The sequence below is a fragment of the Anoplopoma fimbria genome, chromosome 8 (genome assembly GCF_027596085.1).
Source record: "Anoplopoma fimbria isolate UVic2021 breed Golden Eagle Sablefish chromosome 8, Afim_UVic_2022, whole genome shotgun sequence".
NCBI classification, from domain to species: Eukaryota; Metazoa; Chordata; class Actinopteri; order Perciformes; family Anoplopomatidae; genus Anoplopoma; species Anoplopoma fimbria.
The window spans coordinates 20,420,353-20,441,094 of NC_072456.1; the positions used below are offsets into that span (position 1 = coordinate 20,420,353).

At 42.7% G+C, this 20,742-nt stretch overlaps 2 protein-coding genes across 5 annotated transcripts in view; one reads left to right on the forward strand and one right to left on the reverse strand.

Moving 5' to 3' along the window:
• The window catches only part of tle2b (TLE family member 2, transcriptional corepressor b), a 74,926-nt gene extending 62,185 nt beyond the window's left edge, over positions 1 to 12,741 (forward strand). The window contains 11 exon segments of the mRNA XM_054603163.1: positions 422 to 530; positions 533 to 585; positions 1,106 to 1,256; positions 2,035 to 2,204; positions 3,058 to 3,134; positions 3,772 to 4,021; positions 4,939 to 5,186; positions 5,923 to 6,070; positions 6,971 to 7,121; positions 7,301 to 7,377; positions 9,378 to 12,741. Of these exon segments, the coding sequence (XP_054459138.1) occupies positions 422 to 530; positions 533 to 585; positions 1,106 to 1,256; positions 2,035 to 2,204; positions 3,058 to 3,134; positions 3,772 to 4,021; positions 4,939 to 5,186; positions 5,923 to 6,070; positions 6,971 to 7,121; positions 7,301 to 7,377; positions 9,378 to 9,485 (1,542 nt within the window). The 3' untranslated portion in view covers positions 9,486 to 12,741.
• Positions 12,742 to 16,627: 3,886 nt separating this feature from the next.
• tle2a (TLE family member 2, transcriptional corepressor a) overlaps positions 16,628 to 20,742 on the reverse strand; it is a 40,379-nt gene continuing 36,264 nt past the window's right edge. For all 4 annotated transcript variants that reach the window (XM_054603175.1, XM_054603174.1, XM_054603177.1 and 1 more), the window contains exons 16-20: positions 20,196 to 20,443; positions 18,715 to 18,862; positions 18,422 to 18,572; positions 18,093 to 18,169; positions 16,628 to 17,799 (exon numbers count right to left, since the gene is read on the reverse strand). In XM_054603175.1, the coding sequence (XP_054459150.1) occupies positions 17,692 to 17,799; positions 18,093 to 18,169; positions 18,422 to 18,572; positions 18,715 to 18,862; positions 20,196 to 20,443 (732 nt within the window). In that variant the 3' untranslated portion in view covers positions 16,628 to 17,691. The remainder of the gene's footprint in view (positions 17,800 to 18,092; positions 18,170 to 18,421; positions 18,573 to 18,714; positions 18,863 to 20,195; positions 20,444 to 20,742) is intronic.

A 20,742-nucleotide genomic window follows, 5' to 3' on the forward strand; every position in this document is an offset into this window, starting at 1 on the left:
TTCAGACCAAAACAGCCCTGCATTATAAAATGCAAGGGCCCGCAGTGTGGGGGAACGTTGCTTCAGGTACGGGTGAGACAATGAAATACCATCCAGGTGTTCCAGTTGGGGAAATAGAGCTGTAACTCTAAAACCAGCGAAAGGTTATCATGGTTACAATAATTTAATATGGCATCTCTGCAGTGATTAAGATGTGGCACTATTCACGTAAAAAATGCGATTGTACGCATTCTATTGGCCAAAACAGTGCCTTGCTGGATGACGTCACATGTCGTACCTGCAACTTTCAAGCAAGGTCAATGTCCGTAGAAAAATCATAGTGATGAAATGCTGCAGATGGAACAACAAAATAGTTGAAGCACTGAATGCATCCGTTTATACAAAACTTATGATCATTTTTCGATCTCTGTTTGTCATTCAGGAGCCTAACTCTCCCGCGGGAAGCCCACCTCACTCCCCCCACGGGAACGGGTTGGACCGGGCTCCCACCCTGAGGAAAGAGCTCCCGGGCTCGAGCACAGGAGAGGCCCCTCCACCCCAAACCCCCGCAGCCCCACCCCAGGGAAGGCCAAGGACGCTGCACAGGTAAGACTGATAGATTCTTAGGGAGCTGCTGCACTCTGCTCTTACTGGGAGGTGTCTGCCTGCTTTTGCTTTATGCAAATATATTACTTTAATTTTCAAGATGTTTAATTAGACTGAAGATTTCCAGCATCTTCTCATTTGTAATAAAATAATATTCTTTTTCACTTTGAACCCTAAGGTTGTTCATTCCTGGTAGTTGTTGTGCTTCATTTGTGATGTTTTCCTCTAAGAATAAAGACACTTAAAAGCTGTAAAACCCAAAACTATTGAACCTTAACTGATCCTTTACCTATAAACTATGTTGAGAAGCTACATCCATGTCTAGCACAGATAGCTGTAGCTGCTACAGAAGCTGTGCCGATACTACAAAGACCGATTCTTCTCTTTTTATCGAGATCATTCGAAAAGTGACATTTTGATGCTTGGTGTATTAAATGAGGGATTAAGTGTGAACGCACTACACTGTAGGTCTCATGACAGATCAGCCATGTGTTATATTTCTTGTTTGACTTCTCTACAGATGGATAAATCCCAGTCTCCGTTGTCCAAGTCTGGGACCCCATCCCCGTCCCACCGTGAGGCCCTTACTCCGGGAGCCCCAGGAGCCCCTGGTCCAAGCACCTCCTGCCTTCGTCTGGTCAGCAAAGCAGCATCCAGTGCAGACCCCCTTGGTGAGACCCTCCTGACTGTTGAGCGTAGTTTATACTCCCTGTAAAGTAGTGAAGATGGCGTGAGGCCCACGCGCCATAAAATAACGTAATCACAGCTGGCGCGTGGTCATGGACCTCTGAAGTTTTGTAACTTGCCGCAGGCGATAACGCGACTGTCACAAATAGTTCAGCTTAATCTAGTACATACATTTATAACTGTTCTTTTATATATTTGTATCCACTAACTCAGAAAAATGTCTTACTTATAAATATATATGTGTGTTTATTTTTAATAAAGTCAACCAAATATCTGACCTGAATGAGATTTCCACCCAGTCTTCCCCTGCCCTTCATACCTTAAATCCTTTTGTTCCTCAGTTTTTCATTTCCCCATTTGTATGTCTATGCTATGACATAACTGTTTTCAATAAACTTTGTAATGCAATGATAGTTTTCATTTTTTGTGCCACAATCTCTTGTTTTTCAGCAAAGTTAATTGAAAAATGTGCCTATAACACTTATGTTTTGAATATTCAAAACCATAAGAGAGTAAATAGACCCCTCTGGCCCTACTATAACTACTGGGCTCTTTAGCAAGGCTCTTAACTGCTATTTGTTTCTCTGCGGCCAGCAGTGAACACCATTGTTGTACTTGACAACTCAACAAATAGTTTTAATAAAAAAAAAAAAAAAGACTTCCATTCTTCTCAGCCCCTCTGCGGCTGTGTTAGTGTGCTTTGTATTGTTTCCCCTCTTTATTTCCCTTCAATCCCTCCTTCCTCTCTCCCTCCCTCCCCAGCTCTCCGCAGTCCCATGTCTGTGCCCCCCGGTTCATACCCGGCTCATTTTGGCGTGGTGTCCCACGCAGGCCTGAACGGGGAGCTGGCCAGCCCAGGAGGTTTCGGTGGGGCTCTGACTCTCTCTCCACAAATCAGCGCAGCAGCCAATGCCTACTCCAGAAGCCCCATGGTGAGTAAAGGCCAAATTGTTCTTCTCTGTCGAGGTTTGATTTATAGTTCAGCATCAACTCTAACCCCCGACTGTTTTAAAACTAGATGAATGTGCTCTGTAGCGTTATAATGTTTACTTTCTTTTTGTTTGTCTGGATCACAAATGCTAACCTGTGTAGCACCAATGAAAAAAAAGTTTTTGCCTTTCTTCAACATGATCCATGTATTCTTTATTATTAGCACATACGTCCAGCATCAGAAACATGAGCACAAACACAAAAGTAGCTCAAGCACTCTCTAGAAGCCATACATGATTTCAGAGACGAAATCAATTATGATGGTTTATATTTTGGCATTTGTATAGGTTAGAGTTTTTTTTTCATTTAGTATTGTGTGATCGTAATGTTTAAGAAGAGTTGGGTCACATGGATATGGGCGGTGACACTCGTAGTTAATACAAACACCTGTTCACACGTGTGTTGGAGAGAAGATGAGTGGGTCACCGTATGATTGGTTTTTGTTATAGTTAAGTAAGTAAGTTCATTTCTTTTAGTAATTCAATTTATGGATTTATGATGTGAGAAAATCTTTTTTGTAGTGTGTCAGTCAAAACCAAAGCAAACCAGGCCTGTCCTCAGCCTCTCAGTGACTTTTGTTGACTTCCTAAAGGTCAAATCACAGTTTTTACGGTCTCCTGTAGCCCACATATCTTTGACATGAAGCTAAAAATGTGTTGATGTGAACGTCGTCAGTGGCGTGGCTTTAAATGTAGCTATAGTATGAATCCTTCACATGTAACCCCCACAGGACATAACGCAGCCTTAAGGCAGTCAAGGCTGTTAATTGTTTGACCGCTCTTTTGTCTCCACCAGGTAGCGTATGACTCTCGGTCTCACCTGAGGGCACCAGGGCTGTCCTCTTCTCTGCCTGGTTCCTCTGGCGGCAAGCCGTGAGTATCCACACTGTAGATATTCAGTGATTGGCTTGAAAATTGGGTGCTATCTACATTCGGTAGATACATATTTAATGCTTTTTATTACCTGTGTGCAAGTCTAGCGTTGGTATTTCACATAGTATATTCCCAGTTATACAGGGCAGTTAAACAGGTGATAGATGCTGTGGACAAAGATAGATGCTGTGGACTATTTAAGTGTCCAGATCACCTTCTTGCAAACAGTCCACTCAACTGTGCTGACTGACAAATGATGTTGTTTTTGCATTTGTTGCAGAGTAGCAATTCATTCTTGTGGTGCTAATTTCAAATCATAAAACAGCATTGGCTTCCAACCGGTACAGTATTGATCAGCCATTAGCAATGCAACACTGACTCTGCTCTGTAATACAATCGGCCATAATGCAATCCTGCCAGCTACAGTGCCCCAAGTAATTGCCTGAATTTGGACATTTATTTCTGAAGTTCCAAGGTCATTATGGTGGCGTCAGACCTCAGAAGTTGCACACTGACATGTGCATTGTGTATATTTACCTTTCGGTCCTCTGTTTTGACTTGCTCATTGAGTAAATGATCCTGTTTTGGCCCATTTCTCCAGTGAAGTATTGATTGATTTCTGTTCCCTTCTCTGAAGCGCCTACTCGTTCCATGTGAGCGCAGACGGTCAGATGCAGCCGGTGCCCTTTCCCCCCGACGCCCTGCTGGGCCCGGGAATCCCTCGCCACGCCCGTCAGATTCACACCCTGAACCACGGAGAGGTGGTGTGTGCCGTCACCATCAGCACCTCGACACGCCACGTCTACACCGGAGGCAAGGGCTGCGTCAAGGTGTGGGACATCAGCCAGCCTGGAAGCAAGAGCCCCATGGCCCAGCTGGACTGTCTGGTGAGACATGAAGGAGGAAGTCAGACAAACAAACACACCAGTGATAAAAATAGAAATGGGTTCACCAACAAACATTCATATATCAGGCCATACCACCAAAAGTGTGTATGTACTGACCTGATTTGTTTTTATTGCATATGTCATGTGAGAAGAGACTACAGGCTTTGGCCCTTTTCCTCTACCGGACGCTGGAGAACAAAGAGACTTCTTAAATTGTATAGGTTAGAGCAGATCATCAGCATATGATAGAATGCGTTAATTAATTTGGATAAGCCACAAAACCTCCACCAATAACACAGAGGTAAACAAAATGACCTCAATACTTCGATATAACTGTAACTTCTAAAATGAGATAACTTATCGTAAAGCAGCAAGCTTTGTGATTTTTCTTCGCAGTTGATGTTCTGCTTACGTTGATGATAGTTTGCTAACAACTTTAGCATAACTAGCTAACATTAACAAACTTGTAAGGTAAGTACAGCTTGTTTGCTGCTTAGCGTTATGTTACCTACGTTTAGAAGTTACTGTTTTGCGAAATATTAAGGTTGTATTGTTTACATTGGCGTTATTGGTTGAGGTCTTTTGGCATAGATATGATACAATAGACATGATACATGTATCAAATATACGCTCCTTTAAGCTACTTTATTTAACATTAAGCAAGATAAAAATAATACACTGTGCTATGTGATATAATCGCAAATGAATGTTATTAATTGATGGAAGAAAGCAGGTTAAACACATGATTTCCACCTTAACACACCTGATATCACATGTGATTTCCACCATGGGTCCCAGTGCTGGAGGTACCCAGGCCTGGAGCTCTGCAGCAGGACGTTATTGATGTTACCATCTGTCCCATAAAGCCTCATACAATTTTCTTTTAACCTTGATCCAAATCTATCTTATCCTATCAGAACAGGGATAACTACATCCGATCCTGTAAAATTCTCCCTGATGGACGGACCTTGATCGTCGGCGGCGAGGCCAGCACGCTGTCAATCTGGGATTTGGCCACGCCCACTCCTCGCATCAAGGCAGAGCTGACGTCGTCTGCTCCCGCCTGCTACGCTCTGGCCATCTCCCCCGACAACAAAGTCTGCTTCTCCTGCTGCAGCGACGGCAACATTGTCGTCTGGGACCTTCACAACCAGACGCTGGTCAGGTAAGACCAGAGAGGGAGGAGAGGACAGTGGAAGGAGAAAGAGAACATAAAAAAAGAGGTGCTTCATCTCCACAAATAGATTTCTGTCAGGAGGGAGCACAGAGGAAAGAGGGAGGAAGGTGAGGGAGAGAAAAGGCTGGAGGATGTGGAAACATTTCAGATATTCTTAAGGACAGCAGAGAAAGAAAAACAGAAAAGGAAATAAAATATGGATTAAGAAAGGGCGAGGGAGGAAAAATCGTTGCAGTCTGGGGCTTCCTCAACTAACCCTGTAGTCAGGTCAGGAGACGGGGGAGGAACTAGCCATAGGGGATATCGGTGGGATGAAACAGCCAGATTCTGGCAAGGTAGGAGAAGGAAGAAATGAAGGAGATGGGGAGGGAAGACTGTGGTGAGGAGAAAGGGGGACGGGGGGGAGAGGAGAATCAGGTGAGGGCAGTAGAAGCTACAGGGAGGAAAGATTAAAATATATTTAATTTGACACCTCAAGAAGAAAAAGAAGCAACGACACACACAGTATGTCCTTAGAGTGTGTGTAAATGAATGTATTTGTGTTCATCTGTGTGTCTCCTGCTCAGAACGGAGGCTGAACAGCAAGTGAGGTCCAGAGTTTTGTGTGTGTGTGTGTGTGTGTGTGTGTGTGTGTGTGTGTGTGTGTGTGTGTGTGTGTGTGTGTGTGTGTGTGTGTGTGTGTGTCTATCTATTTGTTAAGCTCTTGTGCGTCTCCTCCCTGCAGGCAGTTCCAGGGCCACACTGACGGAGCGAGCTGCATCGACATCTCCAACGACGGCACCAAACTGTGGACGGGAGGTTTGGACAACACGGTCCGCTGCTGGGACCTCCGAGAGGGACGGCAGCTCCAGCAACACGACTTCACCTCGCAGGCACACACACACACACACACACACACACACACACACACACACACACACACACACACACACTGCAACAAGACTAACAGGTCGAACAGTTATGTACACACTTGCATCAGATGGTCATATACACAAAAACACACGCCAAATTTAGCTTGTAGGGACACACGGAGTAAATGTACACACAACAGCACCCATAAAGAAGCAGCAAAGATACACACACACATATTAATCCAAACACAAACACACACACCACGACCTCAGTTTGCAGGTATTTACACCGAAACACACCTGCAAAAACACATCAACAAACATGATTTCACCTCACAGGCGCCCACACACACACACACACACACACACACACACACACACACACACACACACACACACACACACACACACACACACACACTGTCTCTCATTCACTCCTCACTGTCACAACAGAGCCATAGAGTTGACCAACGTTGTCAGATGAGTTTCGATCCACCGTGTAATGACTTTCTCTCTCGCTTGCTGTCTCTCTCCATCTGCCACTTTCCCTCTCTCTCTCTCTCTCTCTTGCTATTCTCTCTTTCTTTCCCAATGTATTAATTCAATCTATATTTACCTCTATCTTTGTTGTTCTGCTCTTTCCTTTTTTTCTGTTCTCACTCATCATCTTTCTCTTCTCCTTGATGTCCCCCATTCCCACTTAATTCCTTCATCTGTCCTCCCAACTTCCCTCCATTCTTCTCATTCTCTCATCAACCTTATCTTCTTCCGTCTCTCATCCCCCCATTTCCCGTTTTGTTTTCTTTTTCTGCACCCTTTCCTCCTTTTTCCTGTCCTCCCCCTCTCCTCCTCCTCCTCCTCCTATATCCATTTCATTTTCTACCTTCCTTTGATCCCTTTCTTCCCTCTCTCCGTCTGCAGATCTTCTCTCTGGGCTACTGTCCGACAGGCGAGTGGCTGGCTGTGGGAATGGAGAGCAGTAACGTGGAAGTCCTGCATGTCTCCAAACCCGACAAGTACCAGCTGCACCTCCATGAGAGCTGCGTTCTCTCCCTTAAGTTCGCCTCCTGCGGTATGCGCACACATACACGATAACTTTATTCAATGTTACTATAATATCTACAGGCCCTTACAAACACTTATCACTACTCTCCACACTGTTGGAATGCAATTTATACACAGTATATTGCGCCATTATCACCCCTTTTTCTTCGTTTAACCTGTAGCTCTTTGTGGTCTGTGTTATTCCAGGCAAGTGGTTTGTGAGCACAGGAAAAGACAATCTGTTGAATGCATGGAGGACACCATATGGAGCCAGTATTTTCCAGGTGAGAAACAAGTGCAATGCTCTGTGTAAATACATATTTGTATATATAAATATATATGAGTGTATTCTGGGGCTGCAGAGTCATCTGTTTGTCAATGTGGATAGTGTTGTTTAAGCTATCTCTGCTTCCTCTCCCTCACACACACACACACACACACACACACACACACACACACACACACACACACACACACACACACACATGCACACACACACATGCACACACACACAGAGCCCTAGAGGCAAAAGAGAGGAAAAAGATGAGGGGGGTTTACAGAGGGAGAAAAAAGTACGATAAACATCATTTTTTTTAATTCCAGGTTTGTTTATCTTTGGTGACTTGCGGAGGTTTATCAGAGAGTGCAGGCTGCCAAACACACACAAACACACACAAAACAGAACAAATGTGAACAACTCCATCGTGTTCCAACGCTCCGTTTGCAGAAACATGAATATGCAGGGATGCAATATTTTTAGCTGAGCAAGTTCATCTGGGTGTGAATGAAACCAGATAAAGGTACATTGAAGATGAGCATTCTGAGTCATATTTCTGTGAGCCACAGTGGGCAGCAGGTTGGCGGCTCCTGTCTCTCCCCGTGGACTGAAGGAGAATGCTGGCTATCTGCTTTGTTATCCAAATGCCAAACGTTTCTCCTGCCAAACAGCCCCCTCCTGTTACAGAGCGGCCCTCTCTGTCCTCTTCCTCCTTTTCTAGTTTATCGCTGTCCTTTCCAGTTTCTGTCTCCTAGCTTCTCTTTAACCCCCACGCCCCTCTCATATTTCCTCTCTGTTTAGTGTTGTCCTTTCTATCTCTATGTGCTCGCTCATTTTTATCTTTCTCTCCCTAGTCTGTACCTTAACCCTCTCTATTTTTTTTCTTTCCTTGTCCTGTGGTTTATCTCTGTCTTCTTTTCATTATTCTTTTACCCTCTTTCTCCTGATTCACTCCTACCCTTCTGCTGCTCCGTCGCATTTGTTGTTTTGGTGTAATTTTTTATCAAATAAGCTTTATTTGCATAGATATTAATGTCACATCGTGGGTAATGCCTTAATCACATATTAATGAATACACTCTACAGAAATGCGACACATTAACAGAGGCCGAGAATAAAACAATAAAGTGGATTTCCATTATGGTCCCTTGTGATTATATAATACACCAGACTTAATCAAGAGAGGCATTCAATGTCCAACATGAACTAGTAAATAGTGTCAGGACAAAGTTTTCCTCTTTGTTTCCTCCGTTTTGATTTTCATTTCCACTCCATCTCTGACTCACACCCCTTCCGAACTCATCTTTTGGCTTGTCATTGCGTTCCTCCCTCCTGAGCACTCCCCACCTCCCCCCACCTGCTATCTTGGTATAGTACAAGGGATCCTGTGTGAAATGGCCTCTCACCGGTGGCTTGATGATTGACAGCCCTGCTGTGCCTGTAGCAGGGAAGGGGAGGAGAGGGGAGCGGAGTTAGACACGAGGAGGAGTCGACATAAGAGAGGGGGACAGCGAAAGGGGGAGCCCAAGAGGATGAAGAGGGAGGAGGAGGAGGAGGAGGAGTACAGTCTAGGAAGAAAGGAAGGAAGATAAATGATGATGTAGCAGAGGGAGGGGAAGGAGGAGGGGGTCTAGAGGGAGCTTTAGATCATCTAAAGCCAGGTGCCCAGGTCTGGCTTTCAAACACGAGAGAGAAAGGGGTGAAAAAAAAAGAGGAATGTGCATTTTGCCAGTTCATACAGACCATAAGACGTGTGCTGCTAGTGATGCTTAAACCTGCAGTTAATGAGGATGCATCCCTCCAGAGGAGGAGAGCACTGTGTCTCACATTGAAGCAGACAAATGAGTCAGCATCCTGGAGCTGTGGAGTTGTCTGTTTGGAAATAATTGCCAACTGTTTTGAAATGCAAATATGTCTTATATGATTGAGTATTAGCTGATGAGTCACATCTTTCTCTTTGTTTCTCTCCATCTGTCTCATCCCTCTCTCCTCCTCCTCCTCCTCCCAGTCCAAGGAGTCCTCGTCTGTGCTGAGCTGTGACGTCTCCCCGGACGACAAGTACATAGTGACGGGCTCCGGGGACAAGAAGGCCACGGTGTACGAGGTGGTGTACTGAGGGCCGGGAGAAAGATGGGAAGAGACAGGACGGAGATTTTGGGGGTGGGGGGTGGGGCAACCAGTTGCCACGCCAACCGCTCCTGATCCTCATAACATCAGCAACAGCAGCACCTTCGTCTCAGTCCTCTGAGTCCTCCTGACCCTCACCCCTTATACACCAACACCCCCTCTCCTCCCCCTTTTTCTTGTGATATAAGCTATTGTGGGAGCTCCCAAATGCCTCCTCCTTCCTCCTCCCTTCCACTTTTAGCCCAAAGGATGAGGCATGATAACAGAAAGAGAGAGAGAGAGAGAGGCAGAAAAGGGAAGCGGCAAGATAAGAAGGACAAAGGAAAAAGGGCGGTGGAGCATAAAGATAAAGTCGGGAGGGAAAGACAAGAAGGAGGAGAGAAAGCGAGAGTGCGGAAGGAAGAGAGAGGAAAGAGGAGGAGGAGAGGAGGGAGGCAGGGTAATTAGGGCTGTTTCCTGATTAAGAGCTCAGTGGAAGGGAGGCCCCCAGAGGAGGTGCGGAGCAGCACTGTGGGAGCGCCAGCCAGGAGCACTGATACCACACAATCGATTCATTAGCCAGACAGTGGAAGCCTTAATGAGGCTGACGCTGCAGCTCGCTCTCCCCAGCGAGAGGTGTCAGGAGCTGGGGAACGATGACGCGTGGAGATGGAGGGGGTCGCCTCAGATACCCGCATACTCTGACATGTAACAAAGACCTGTTCACTTAAACACGCACACACAGGCGCACGTCATCGGGCAAGACTACCCACACACACACACACACACACACACACACACACACACACACACACACACACACACTCAGATACACCCCCTTGATGTAATCGTAGGAAGAGAGAAACACATACACACACACACACACAACACACAGAGCACCCAATTAAACATTCATCGCAGCGCTCCCCGTCTCACTGCTTACTATCTATTTTATTTTTGGTCTGACAAAGGCAGCGTCTAATGAGCAGCGGAGTCAATGGGATTCTCGCAGGGCCCAGAGACACACCAACACAGAACATCAGCCGAGCTGTTCCCTCTAATTCCCCTGGATTGTTCTCCTGACACCGGGCACTGCACTCACTCTCATTAAAGGCACTGTTAGCTAGACGAAGTAGCAGCACGCCAACCTCACTGTAAGGCAGGCAAGAGGGCGAATCAACACCTCCGATTACGCCCATCATCAGCAGACAACTAAGCAGCGACTGATTTTCAATTTTTATGCAACTAGTTGCTGTTTTCATTTACAACCCAGATAAAATGACAAGTTTATCAACGGTATTGTCTCCATGTCCGCCTGCCTGCTGATGTGCTAGTGTTCAAAGTGCTCCGGCTAAATCTTGTTCAGTAAGCTATTGGTTGCTTTTAATTGAGACGCTAAACACCTTAAAGGGAAAGTTTGACATTTTGGCAAATAAGCTTATAGATTCAAATGAGAAGATTGATACCACTCTGTCTGTCGGCTAAGTGACAAGCGGCCTGCTAACCTAGCTTAGCATAAAGACTGAAAATAGGGGGAAACAGCTAACCTGGCTCTGTCCAGAAGAAACTAAATCTAACTATCAGCACCTCTAAAGCTCACAAATGAACAGGTTATAACTGATGTTTCTTGGTGTGGAGCAGCAGCTTCCTTAAGTGTCCACTCGTTTCCTGGTAACTGCTTTCAGCCAAGGAATAGATAGCCAGAATCCCCCTGTAAAACAGGAAAATGATAAATACTATTCAGTTATATCATGATTCTTGTATCCATTCTATAACCTGTTAATTATTTATCTTAAGAGGTTCTGGTAGGTGGATTTTGCTTCCTTTGGACAGAGCCAGGCTACCCGTTTCCCCCTTCCCTCCAGCTAAGCTAAGCTAAGCTAACTGGCTTATGGCTGTAGCCTTATATTTCCAGTACAGAGATGAGAGCGGTATCAATCTTTATATTGTAGCCACAGCCAGAAAGGGAATAAAAATATTTCCCAAAATGTTGAAAGAACACCTTTAAACTTGATTCTTGCTCTTCAGTCCTTCTTGTATCATATTCTAAACTGGCAGGCAAACTGTATATCAGAGCTCTCTGCTTCTACGTCACCAATGTGTAATCTAAAACAGGCACATTTCAAGCTTTTCTTTTATTACTCATTTATTTCAGTATTTTTTATGAATAGTGATTGCTCGTCTTATGTAATGATATGTTTATGTATTGGGGTTGCCTATGACTGCGTTTCTGGTTCAGGGGTGCAAACGGAGAGGGACGCACTCACACATGGCGATCTATAAAATCAAATGTAACACAGGCGGGAAAATGTTTCTTTTGTTCTGTTAACTTTTTTTAAATTGTGTTTTTATCCTTGGTGGTGGTGACAGGCAAAGGGCGTTTAACATCAGCAGTCTCACGTAAAGAAAAAAAATAAGACTCTCTGTTCCGTCTTCTGTTTGTTGTTTTTGTTTTATTCCCCCCAAAGTGTTAGTAAATGTACTGTAGTCTGTTTTCAGTCCTTATTGTGCAACTAAACTATGTTTCTGTTGAGTCTGTGGTCAGTGTACAGCAGGCGTCGGCTGCAACATCACAATACAGACTTAGCCGTCGGAGGGGTCCCACGTTTTACTGCATGCTTGTTGCACTAAAGCTTCACTTCTGCTGAAAGAAGGAGACACATCTGATTTTACTCAGTAGGTACAGTGAATGGTCTCATAGCCAAAGTTATACAAAGGGATACATTTTACATTACAGTATGCAATTTAATTCAATTTTAGCAAGATTTGTCAATGTTTCTGACTGCAGCCCTAATGCAGGATAGAAGAATTAGGAGGGACTTCTACAATGGCTACTGTACCAGCGAGCGTTGGAGATCATCTGTACAGTTTAATGCCTTTGCCTGCCTCTTTACCTTCCTGCGTATCAGCGACAGGCAGACCTAAACGATATTCTCATACACAAGCTCGTATACTACTCCGAATGATGCTGTAGAATGGCTATGCAGTTGGTATGGCGTGAATATTTGGGACATTTGATACTCTTCTTTAACTGTCAGTAATGTCTCTTCCCCCTGCCTGTGCTTTCTCTGTTCCAACAGCATACAAACTTTTATTTTCCATTTTACAAGCCCATGTTTAGTTTCTCTTTTAAAAAGCCAAGGAACTTTTCTTTTTTTTTTTATTTTTTTTAACTGCACTGTGTAATTTTCCCTCCTGATGCGATTCCCATGTGCTGTACAAGAAATACTATGTGTGAAAAATAAACCAAACTTGTGTTCATCCTTTCAGGTGTCTGCTGTGACGATTCTTCCCTGAGATTTAAATGCAGAGGGGAAAAAACCCAAACAACCATTACTAAATTCTCTCAACATCGAGAACAAATTTTTCATTGATCAATCTTTGTGAACAACCCCGCGTTCATTCACAGTGAGGAAACAAACTTTCTCTGCACTCCGAAAAAGTGTAAAACTTTTAAGTTATCTGCAAAAACTGAATTCACAAAAGCGCTCTGCTGTCTAACTTTCACCAGTACTACACAATCATTTTGACATCCTTAAGACATTAAGTCCTAGACGTCTCACCACAGCAACAAAAAGGCAAATTGGTGATTCATTGTTTCGTAACGGTGACAAAACATAGAACAGTATAATTCAACACATAGATTGGGATTCCTAGAGCATGACCGGTGTAAGAGTTCTTGTCTCTTTAGATCTTTAGATACTGGAGCTCATTTACATCCATTTCCATATGTGTAGAATTTTTAGAAGGTGCTGGGCTTCAATCTAAAATACATGAACCAGACATGCCAGATATCTTCAAAGACTGTGTTTTTTAATAGGCAACGGGGATTCTCATTTATGGCATATTCTGAAACCTGGTCCATTGCAATTAAGTCCCAATAAGGCGGACCTGCCGATGTTATCGTACGTATAGAATACTGTGCTTTAATCAGAGATTTCGATTACTTTATCTGGTGGGTAATTTAACAAATATATTTCTAGATTTTTATATTAATTATTATACAACGCTCATTTGTCAATCAAACTCTTGCCGAAGTGAAAAGAGCAAAAATATATTTTCCATTGAGAAAAGTCTCTGGTGTCATTATTTGCTCTTCTTTAAGCTATTGCAGCATTTAAGCTAACCTCTTACGTAAACCGCCATTGTTGTTCTGAATGAACAGTCGCCTATAGCTGCCTGTCTCTCCTCACAAGACACTGATTGGTCTGAACTACTGTGATTTGGATACAAACGCATTATTTGAAGCTTGAAGAGACAAAATTTTGTGCGATTCCGGGTTTCTCACTTCAACTTGTGACATCATGAGAATCCAGCTGCTGTGCAAGTTAGAAATAGGCTGGTTCAAGAGGAACATTTTTGAGGACTTTTTTAGGACTTTAGCAACATACTATACTATAATTTTTTCGACATACTATACTATGACTTTTTTCGACAAACTATACTATGACTTTTTTCAACACGCTATACTATGAATATTTTTGACATACTATACTATGGCTTTTTTATGACTTTAGCAACATACTATATTATGACTTTTTTTCGAAATACTAAACTATGCCTTTTTATAACTTTAGCAACACACTATACTGTAACTTTTTTCAACACACTATACTATGACTATTTTATGACTTTTTTTCAACATACTATGACTTTTTTCAACACATAACTTTAGCAACACACCATACTATAATAACTTTAGCAACACACCATTATTTTCAACATATACTATGACTTTTTTCAATATAGTATACGATGAATTTTTCTAACAAACATTTTTTGAAATACTATAGCGTGACTTTATTATTAAGTACTATACTATGATTTCTTCCTATATACTGGTTTTCTTTGCAATGGCATTATTATGACTTACTAAACTAAGACATTTTTTGTGGCAAACTAAACATGACATTCTCAAACAATTGAAAAACTATCAGCAGGGTTAACATCAGCATCATCATAATTAAGCTGATTGTCATTATCCGACAGCTATCATTTCATATTACTCACAAACTGGTCATTTAAATCCATCTTTGTTTTTAACCAATCTTCTTGCTTTCTATACTCATCTTTAGGAAGTGGCAAATCAATCCACTGTTGTGAATTAAAAACAGCATCAGCACACATGTCCAGGAATTATTTCAAACTATTTTGTAACTTAAAAACTTTACCAACTAATTGCATAAGAATCTCAATGCTATTGTTCGCTTTTGAACATTTTCGATATATATATTTCCAAACTATTTGGAGACAGTTTAGCTGGCCGTTTGTCTTGCCTCGTCTATTCCCAAATAAAGTACACGTAAAACGGCCCTTTCAACTCAAAACTCAAAATCATTATCTTTTACTCGCAGCCAATATACAGCCCACTACTGTCCAAACCTTCAGGTAGCGTTAAAATAGTGAAAAAAGATACACCCACCGGTATCAATGTCTTCTCTTGTGACAAATTGGCCCAACATCCATCACACCAACGATGAATGGAACACTACAACGGGCTGCTGACGCGCATTCCTTTGGTTAATCTTTGGCTGCTTGCTTCTTCCATGATGCTGCAGTTTTATATTGCTGACTGTAGTTGATTTTTTGCTGTTAGCTCTTGCGCAATATTTAGAATCTAGCATAGTGTTTTGTGTCGTGTAATTGTTTCAGTTTTTACAGTCAGAGATACTACATATCCAGCAGTCCAGACACACTGAGACTACACACCTGTGTTTACTTATCACTTGATTTGAAGTCGTGACCCATCACCAACATGTTAACTGGCCCTGTGGCGTGGAATACTAACACACACACAAATATAAACTAAGACTATGACTTTCTATGAGATATTTTATAGCATGATAAACTATGTTTTTATGGGATACTCATCCAACTTTTTAATCACACTAGACTATAACATTATTTTTGCATATTATTCTATGACCTTTTAGCATTTCTTTCATGGCATATACTATGACATTAATATTACTTTTTGTGACATACAATATTATCATTTTTATGACATTTTTTAAACAAATAATAAAACAAAAAACAAAAACAAGGTTTTACTACAAAGTAAGAAGTATCGGTCTATTTATAAGTCATTTGATATGTTTTTGTGAGTAGGCATAATATGCATGTCCCTGGTCCTCATCCCACGTTGATGTGCACATACCATGAAGGGCATTTGTACATTACATCACCTCCCTGAAGCTGGGCAGACTAGTGATGTTGTTTCTGTTTCTTCATTCAGTCTTATTAGTTATTCACTGTGCATACACGCTCTGTGCTGTGTTTACTAAAAGCAGCATTAAAAAAATAAAAAAGAAAAGGCCAAAACCATAGATTCAATTTTAAACCAAAAATATTAAATGAAGCCCAATTATTTATTATCCACCTGTGTGCCAGTAATCCTTTCTACTTTAGGAAGGAGAAAATGCTTTACCTTCATTTTCCTCAGGTTTACTCTCACTGTTAAAGCTCTTCGTCTAAACCCACAATCACTTTACAACTCCCTCTTGAGTATTATTGCTCGAGTAATCCAGTTCTCAGCCTATTGTACTGCAGATCACCTCTGTCTCGCCACACTGCGAGTTAGCATATAAACACTACTGTACAGCTGCATCATTTACTGAGAGCTCCAGTCAGAGTAGTTTGCTCATGCAGTGGGTTTGAATCCCAGGACGCTTTCTCGTACGTCTGTGGAGGCAGACACTAACTAGAGGAGACGCTTTGTGCTGTAATGTTCCCTCAGCGAGAGAGGAATGTTTCCATCACAGAGCGGAGGCAGAGTGTGTACTCGTCATTCACATCCTTCACTTTTTAACCAAATATTTCTACGATGCTTTCTGGCACCTCACTGCGAGCACACTCATTTCTGGCTGTTAAGGGTTTAAACAAATAGTCAACAAATGCGTCTTTTGATTTCTGTTTGTTTTAAAACATTCAAGTTTAAACTGGCAAGATTTTGACTTGGTTCTGTGGCTGAAAAGAAAAATACACCTGGACTGATCCTCCAGCTGCTGTTTTAGTCTGTTTTTCTCTGTGAGAAGATGCTCATGAAAGACAAAAAACACAAATTATCCAAAACAGATCTCAGATGAAATCTGCATGTATGTTTCAGAGATGCCCCATACAGATCCAAGTCACAGATAACATCCTTGTTTGCCTTTAGAGAACTTTATTTACATGTCCATATATAGCAAGGTTCAAGGTCATGATGCAGTTGTGAAAATACCTGTCTGCCTATATGTGCCCTAATGAATACAATAAAAAAAACATTTAATGTTGAGTGTCAAGGATGACGGTGACGAAGCGGAGGCAACATCCCCAAAACTTGGAGAGTGTCTGTTGTGAGCGGTTTGAGCTGACTTCAGTTTTCTGTCCTCGGGGTCGTGGTTTTCTGTTCCAGGGTGGTTTCCCCCAAAAAAACATCTCCACAATAAGTCTGGATTTGTTCTTTTATATATAAAAGAAAAAAAGATACAAACACAAACTCTCAGGACACTTTGGAGAAAACCGAGCCCTGTTCTGTCATGTATGTACTGGAGATGATACAATCATGTTGCTGTTGAAACTTAGCCATGAGAAGAAGAAAAAGCTTAAACCTCACAGCAAACCATCCTGCCATGCATCTGCTGCCCCGAGGAGCAGCCGCGTAGCTGGACCAGACCAGGCCAAACCGGAGCAGCTGAGCCAGGCTGGGACTTTTTACACAGCACAGAATATGGACCGGATATTTCCATGAAGATTTCCCAGCCCCCCCCCCCCTAAACCCTTCCCTCACTTCCTCAGTCCCATGTCTTTTTCCACTCGATGCCGTCCAACTGTTTGCGAAAAATTCAAAAGGCTAAAAAAATAAGTTGGTTTTTTTTGTTGTTGCTAATTTCTTGTTCACTACAGAGGTTTTATTTTGTTAAAAAAGGAACAAAAAGGAACAAAAGCAAAAGTTCTTTGGAGGAATCCCACAATTGCGCAGCTATAGACTAACCAGCGTTCTCAGAGCATTAAAAACAAAGTTCAAAGTTTGTTTGTTTTTTTCCAGAGATGTGACTTTGTGCCCCCTTTGCTTCTCTTTCTCATTTCTTTCACAAACGTAAACAAAACAACAAAGTACGAGTTGAGTGTCTCTTGTTTCCCATGCCACCGACGCTCTGTACAGTCATTGGTGCAGGAGGGAGCCTTGGCCCCGCCCCCTGATTATTAGTTGTTGTTTTTTTCAGCCAATCAAGTGTTCAGTAGATTACTTCGTAGACTGTGGCCTTCTTGTCCCCGGAGCCAGTGACGATGAACTGGTCGTCAGGGGAGATATCACAGCTGAGAACCGACGAAGACTCCTTAGACTGAAGAGAGACAGAGAGGAAGCCACGTAAGCGACAGTCAATGAATCACCATCATGTTATTGTACAAACACTGACACAGAAAACCACATCATTCAAGTCGAAAACTGACGTATTTGTGTCCCAAAATAACCCTCCAGTATTCATATATCAAGAGGATGAAACAGGAAGCAGGAACATGAAAAAATCTTTTCAATCTTTTACATTTTACAAGTGAATTGTTTCCACTATCTTAGGTATTTTCTTGTGCATTTGCAGACAGCTGTGTAAAAAAAACGTAGTGTTTTATGGCCTACCTGGAATATGCTGGATCCGTAAGGTGTCCGCCATGCATTCAGGAGGTTATCTTTGCCTGTGCTCACAAACCATTTACCTACAGGAAGAAAACACACACACAGCCATCAGCAGATATAGTCTCAGGGGAGGTGAGATATGGAGAAGCCTGAGAGGAAGCGCTGCTTTTGTGAAGGAGAACGGCAAGGGGTGTAAAGAAAGGAACTGTTTCTCAGCAGAAGATTTGTTCTGCCTCCCTAGTCGGTGTGTGTGTGTGTGTGTGTGTGTGTGTGTGTGTGTGTGTGTGTGTGTGTGTGTGTGTGTGTGTGTGTGTGTGTGTGTGTGTACGTACCACAGTAGGCAAACTTGAGGGAGAGGACGCAGCTCTCATGGAGGTGCAGCTGGTACTTGTCGGGTTTGGAGACATGCAGGACTTCCACGTTACTGCTCTCCATCCCCACAGCCAGCCACTCGCCTGTCGGACAGTAGCCCAGAGAGAAGATCTGCAGACGGAGAGAGGGAAGAAAGGAGTCAAAGGAAGGAGAGAAAGAAATTGTGGAGATGAGAGCGGGGAAGTGTTATCGATCACGAGCAGCCTGTGAGCGGCATGAAGGCCCATTAGTCTGGACTGCAGCGAGTGTGTACCTGCGAGGTGAAGTCGTGTTGCTGGAGCTGCCGTCCCTCTCGGAGGTCCCAGCAGCGGACCGTGTTGTCCAAACCTCCCGTCCACAGTTTGGTGCCGTCGTTGGAGATGTCGATGCAGCTCGCTCCGTCAGTGTGGCCCTGGAACTGCCTGCAGGGAGGAGACGCACAAGAGCTTAACAAATAGATAGACACACACACACACACACACACACACACACACACACACACACACACACACACACAACTCTGGGCCTCTCTTGCTGTTCAGCCTCCGTTCTGAACTCTACTCATTCCTAAATACTAATAAATATTTATGTATTTAATGAGGCTTGGTTCAGTCTTTCTCTGCTACTCGTATACTTCTCTTTAATCAATAAAAGGAATATACTGCACGACACATAACCATTTCCAAAAGCATGTTTACTGCTATGACTTTTCAGGAGGCCACTGATTTAATATAAGAAAGACTGTTTTATGAAACGATTAAACAGAATAATAGTGGTTGTAAAAAGATATGGTCAGAAGATATATATTAATTCAATCATTATTTACTTATTTTGGTGTCATGCCAAACATTTGGGCCATCCCAACTGGTATTACAAGACACCACTATTTAAAAAAAATAAATAGCTTGTGCAAAGCATGTGGAGAAAAAAATTATTCAGCATCCCAAATTAACTGTACATACAAAACTATTAAATATCTAGCTATTATCTCTGTAATGAGCTCTTTCCCTTCTACAAAACCAATGTCTATTTTCATCTTACTAAACATAGCTTCACGCTGTTGACAGTAAAAAGAACAGTAGAAAACAAATTGGAACCTAGTTTCTGTATCGTTTAGACACCACATTGGGCAGACTCGCTTTCCCTCTTCTAGATTAACATACCGTCCATTTTCAACAGTCAAAGGCAAAATACTAGATCTCAACTGAGCACATAGAGATCTTTGCTTGTTAGACAAATTATATCCAACATAATTATATGTACCATATTATGTTTTTAAGATCTGCAATTTAGTTTGCAATGCCTTTCCCAAGATACCTAGTTGTTAAAAATACACTTGCATGCTAGTGCTTTAAAGAAAGAAAAAAAGACTTTTTTTAGAAATACAAGCTTCATCCCCCTCATTAGAAACACAGACACACACACAGGTTGTTCCAAATGTCACCTTCTCTGTGCTGTATTCATCATTCGTGCTATGGTTGCCCATCCACAATGTTTGCTTTCCCTCTGTCTCTACTTCATGATTGACAGCGTAGATTGAAAAATTTCAGAAATTACGCAATTTCCCCCGTCTCCCTGTGCAGTCGCCTCTGTCCTCTTATTTCCCACTCCATTGCTTCTCTTTCTTTTCCATCAATCCCTCCTCTCTTTACTCCTCTCCTCCTTTCTTGTTACTTAAGGTTTGGCCATTTCTCCATTTCCATTGCATTTACCAAAACTAGTTAAAATGATGAAGTCTCCTCCCCGTCCTCTTACCTGACCAGCGTCTGGTTGTGAAGGTCCCAGACGACAATGTTGCCGTCGCTGCAGCAGGAGAAGCAGACTTTGTTGTCGGGGGAGATGGCCAGAGCGTAGCAGGCGGGCGCAGACGACGTCAGCTCTGCCTTGATGCGAGGAGTGGGCGTGGCCAAATCCCAGATTGACAGCGTGCTGGCCTCGCCGCCGACGATCAAGGTCCGTCCGTCCGAGAGCAGCTTGCAGGAGCGGATGTAGTTATCCCTGTTCTGATTGGACGGAATAAAATGACAAATACAAACATTAATATACGATAATATACTGTATGTTGTAGCACTCTGTAATTGATGACAGGGGCATACAAAGATAAAAGTTAAGCTCGCTGCTATAGCAGTATCACAGCAATGAATAATGATGCTGGAGGATTTGGCTTTAGGACAACGACACAAAAGGTGATTCATCATCTAAAGTGTGTTTTTACGTCTTAAAAAAACCCAGAGCATCACTTTTGGTAGTAAATTAACATTATGAGACACTACATAGTCAACAAATTTAAAAAAAATGAGTC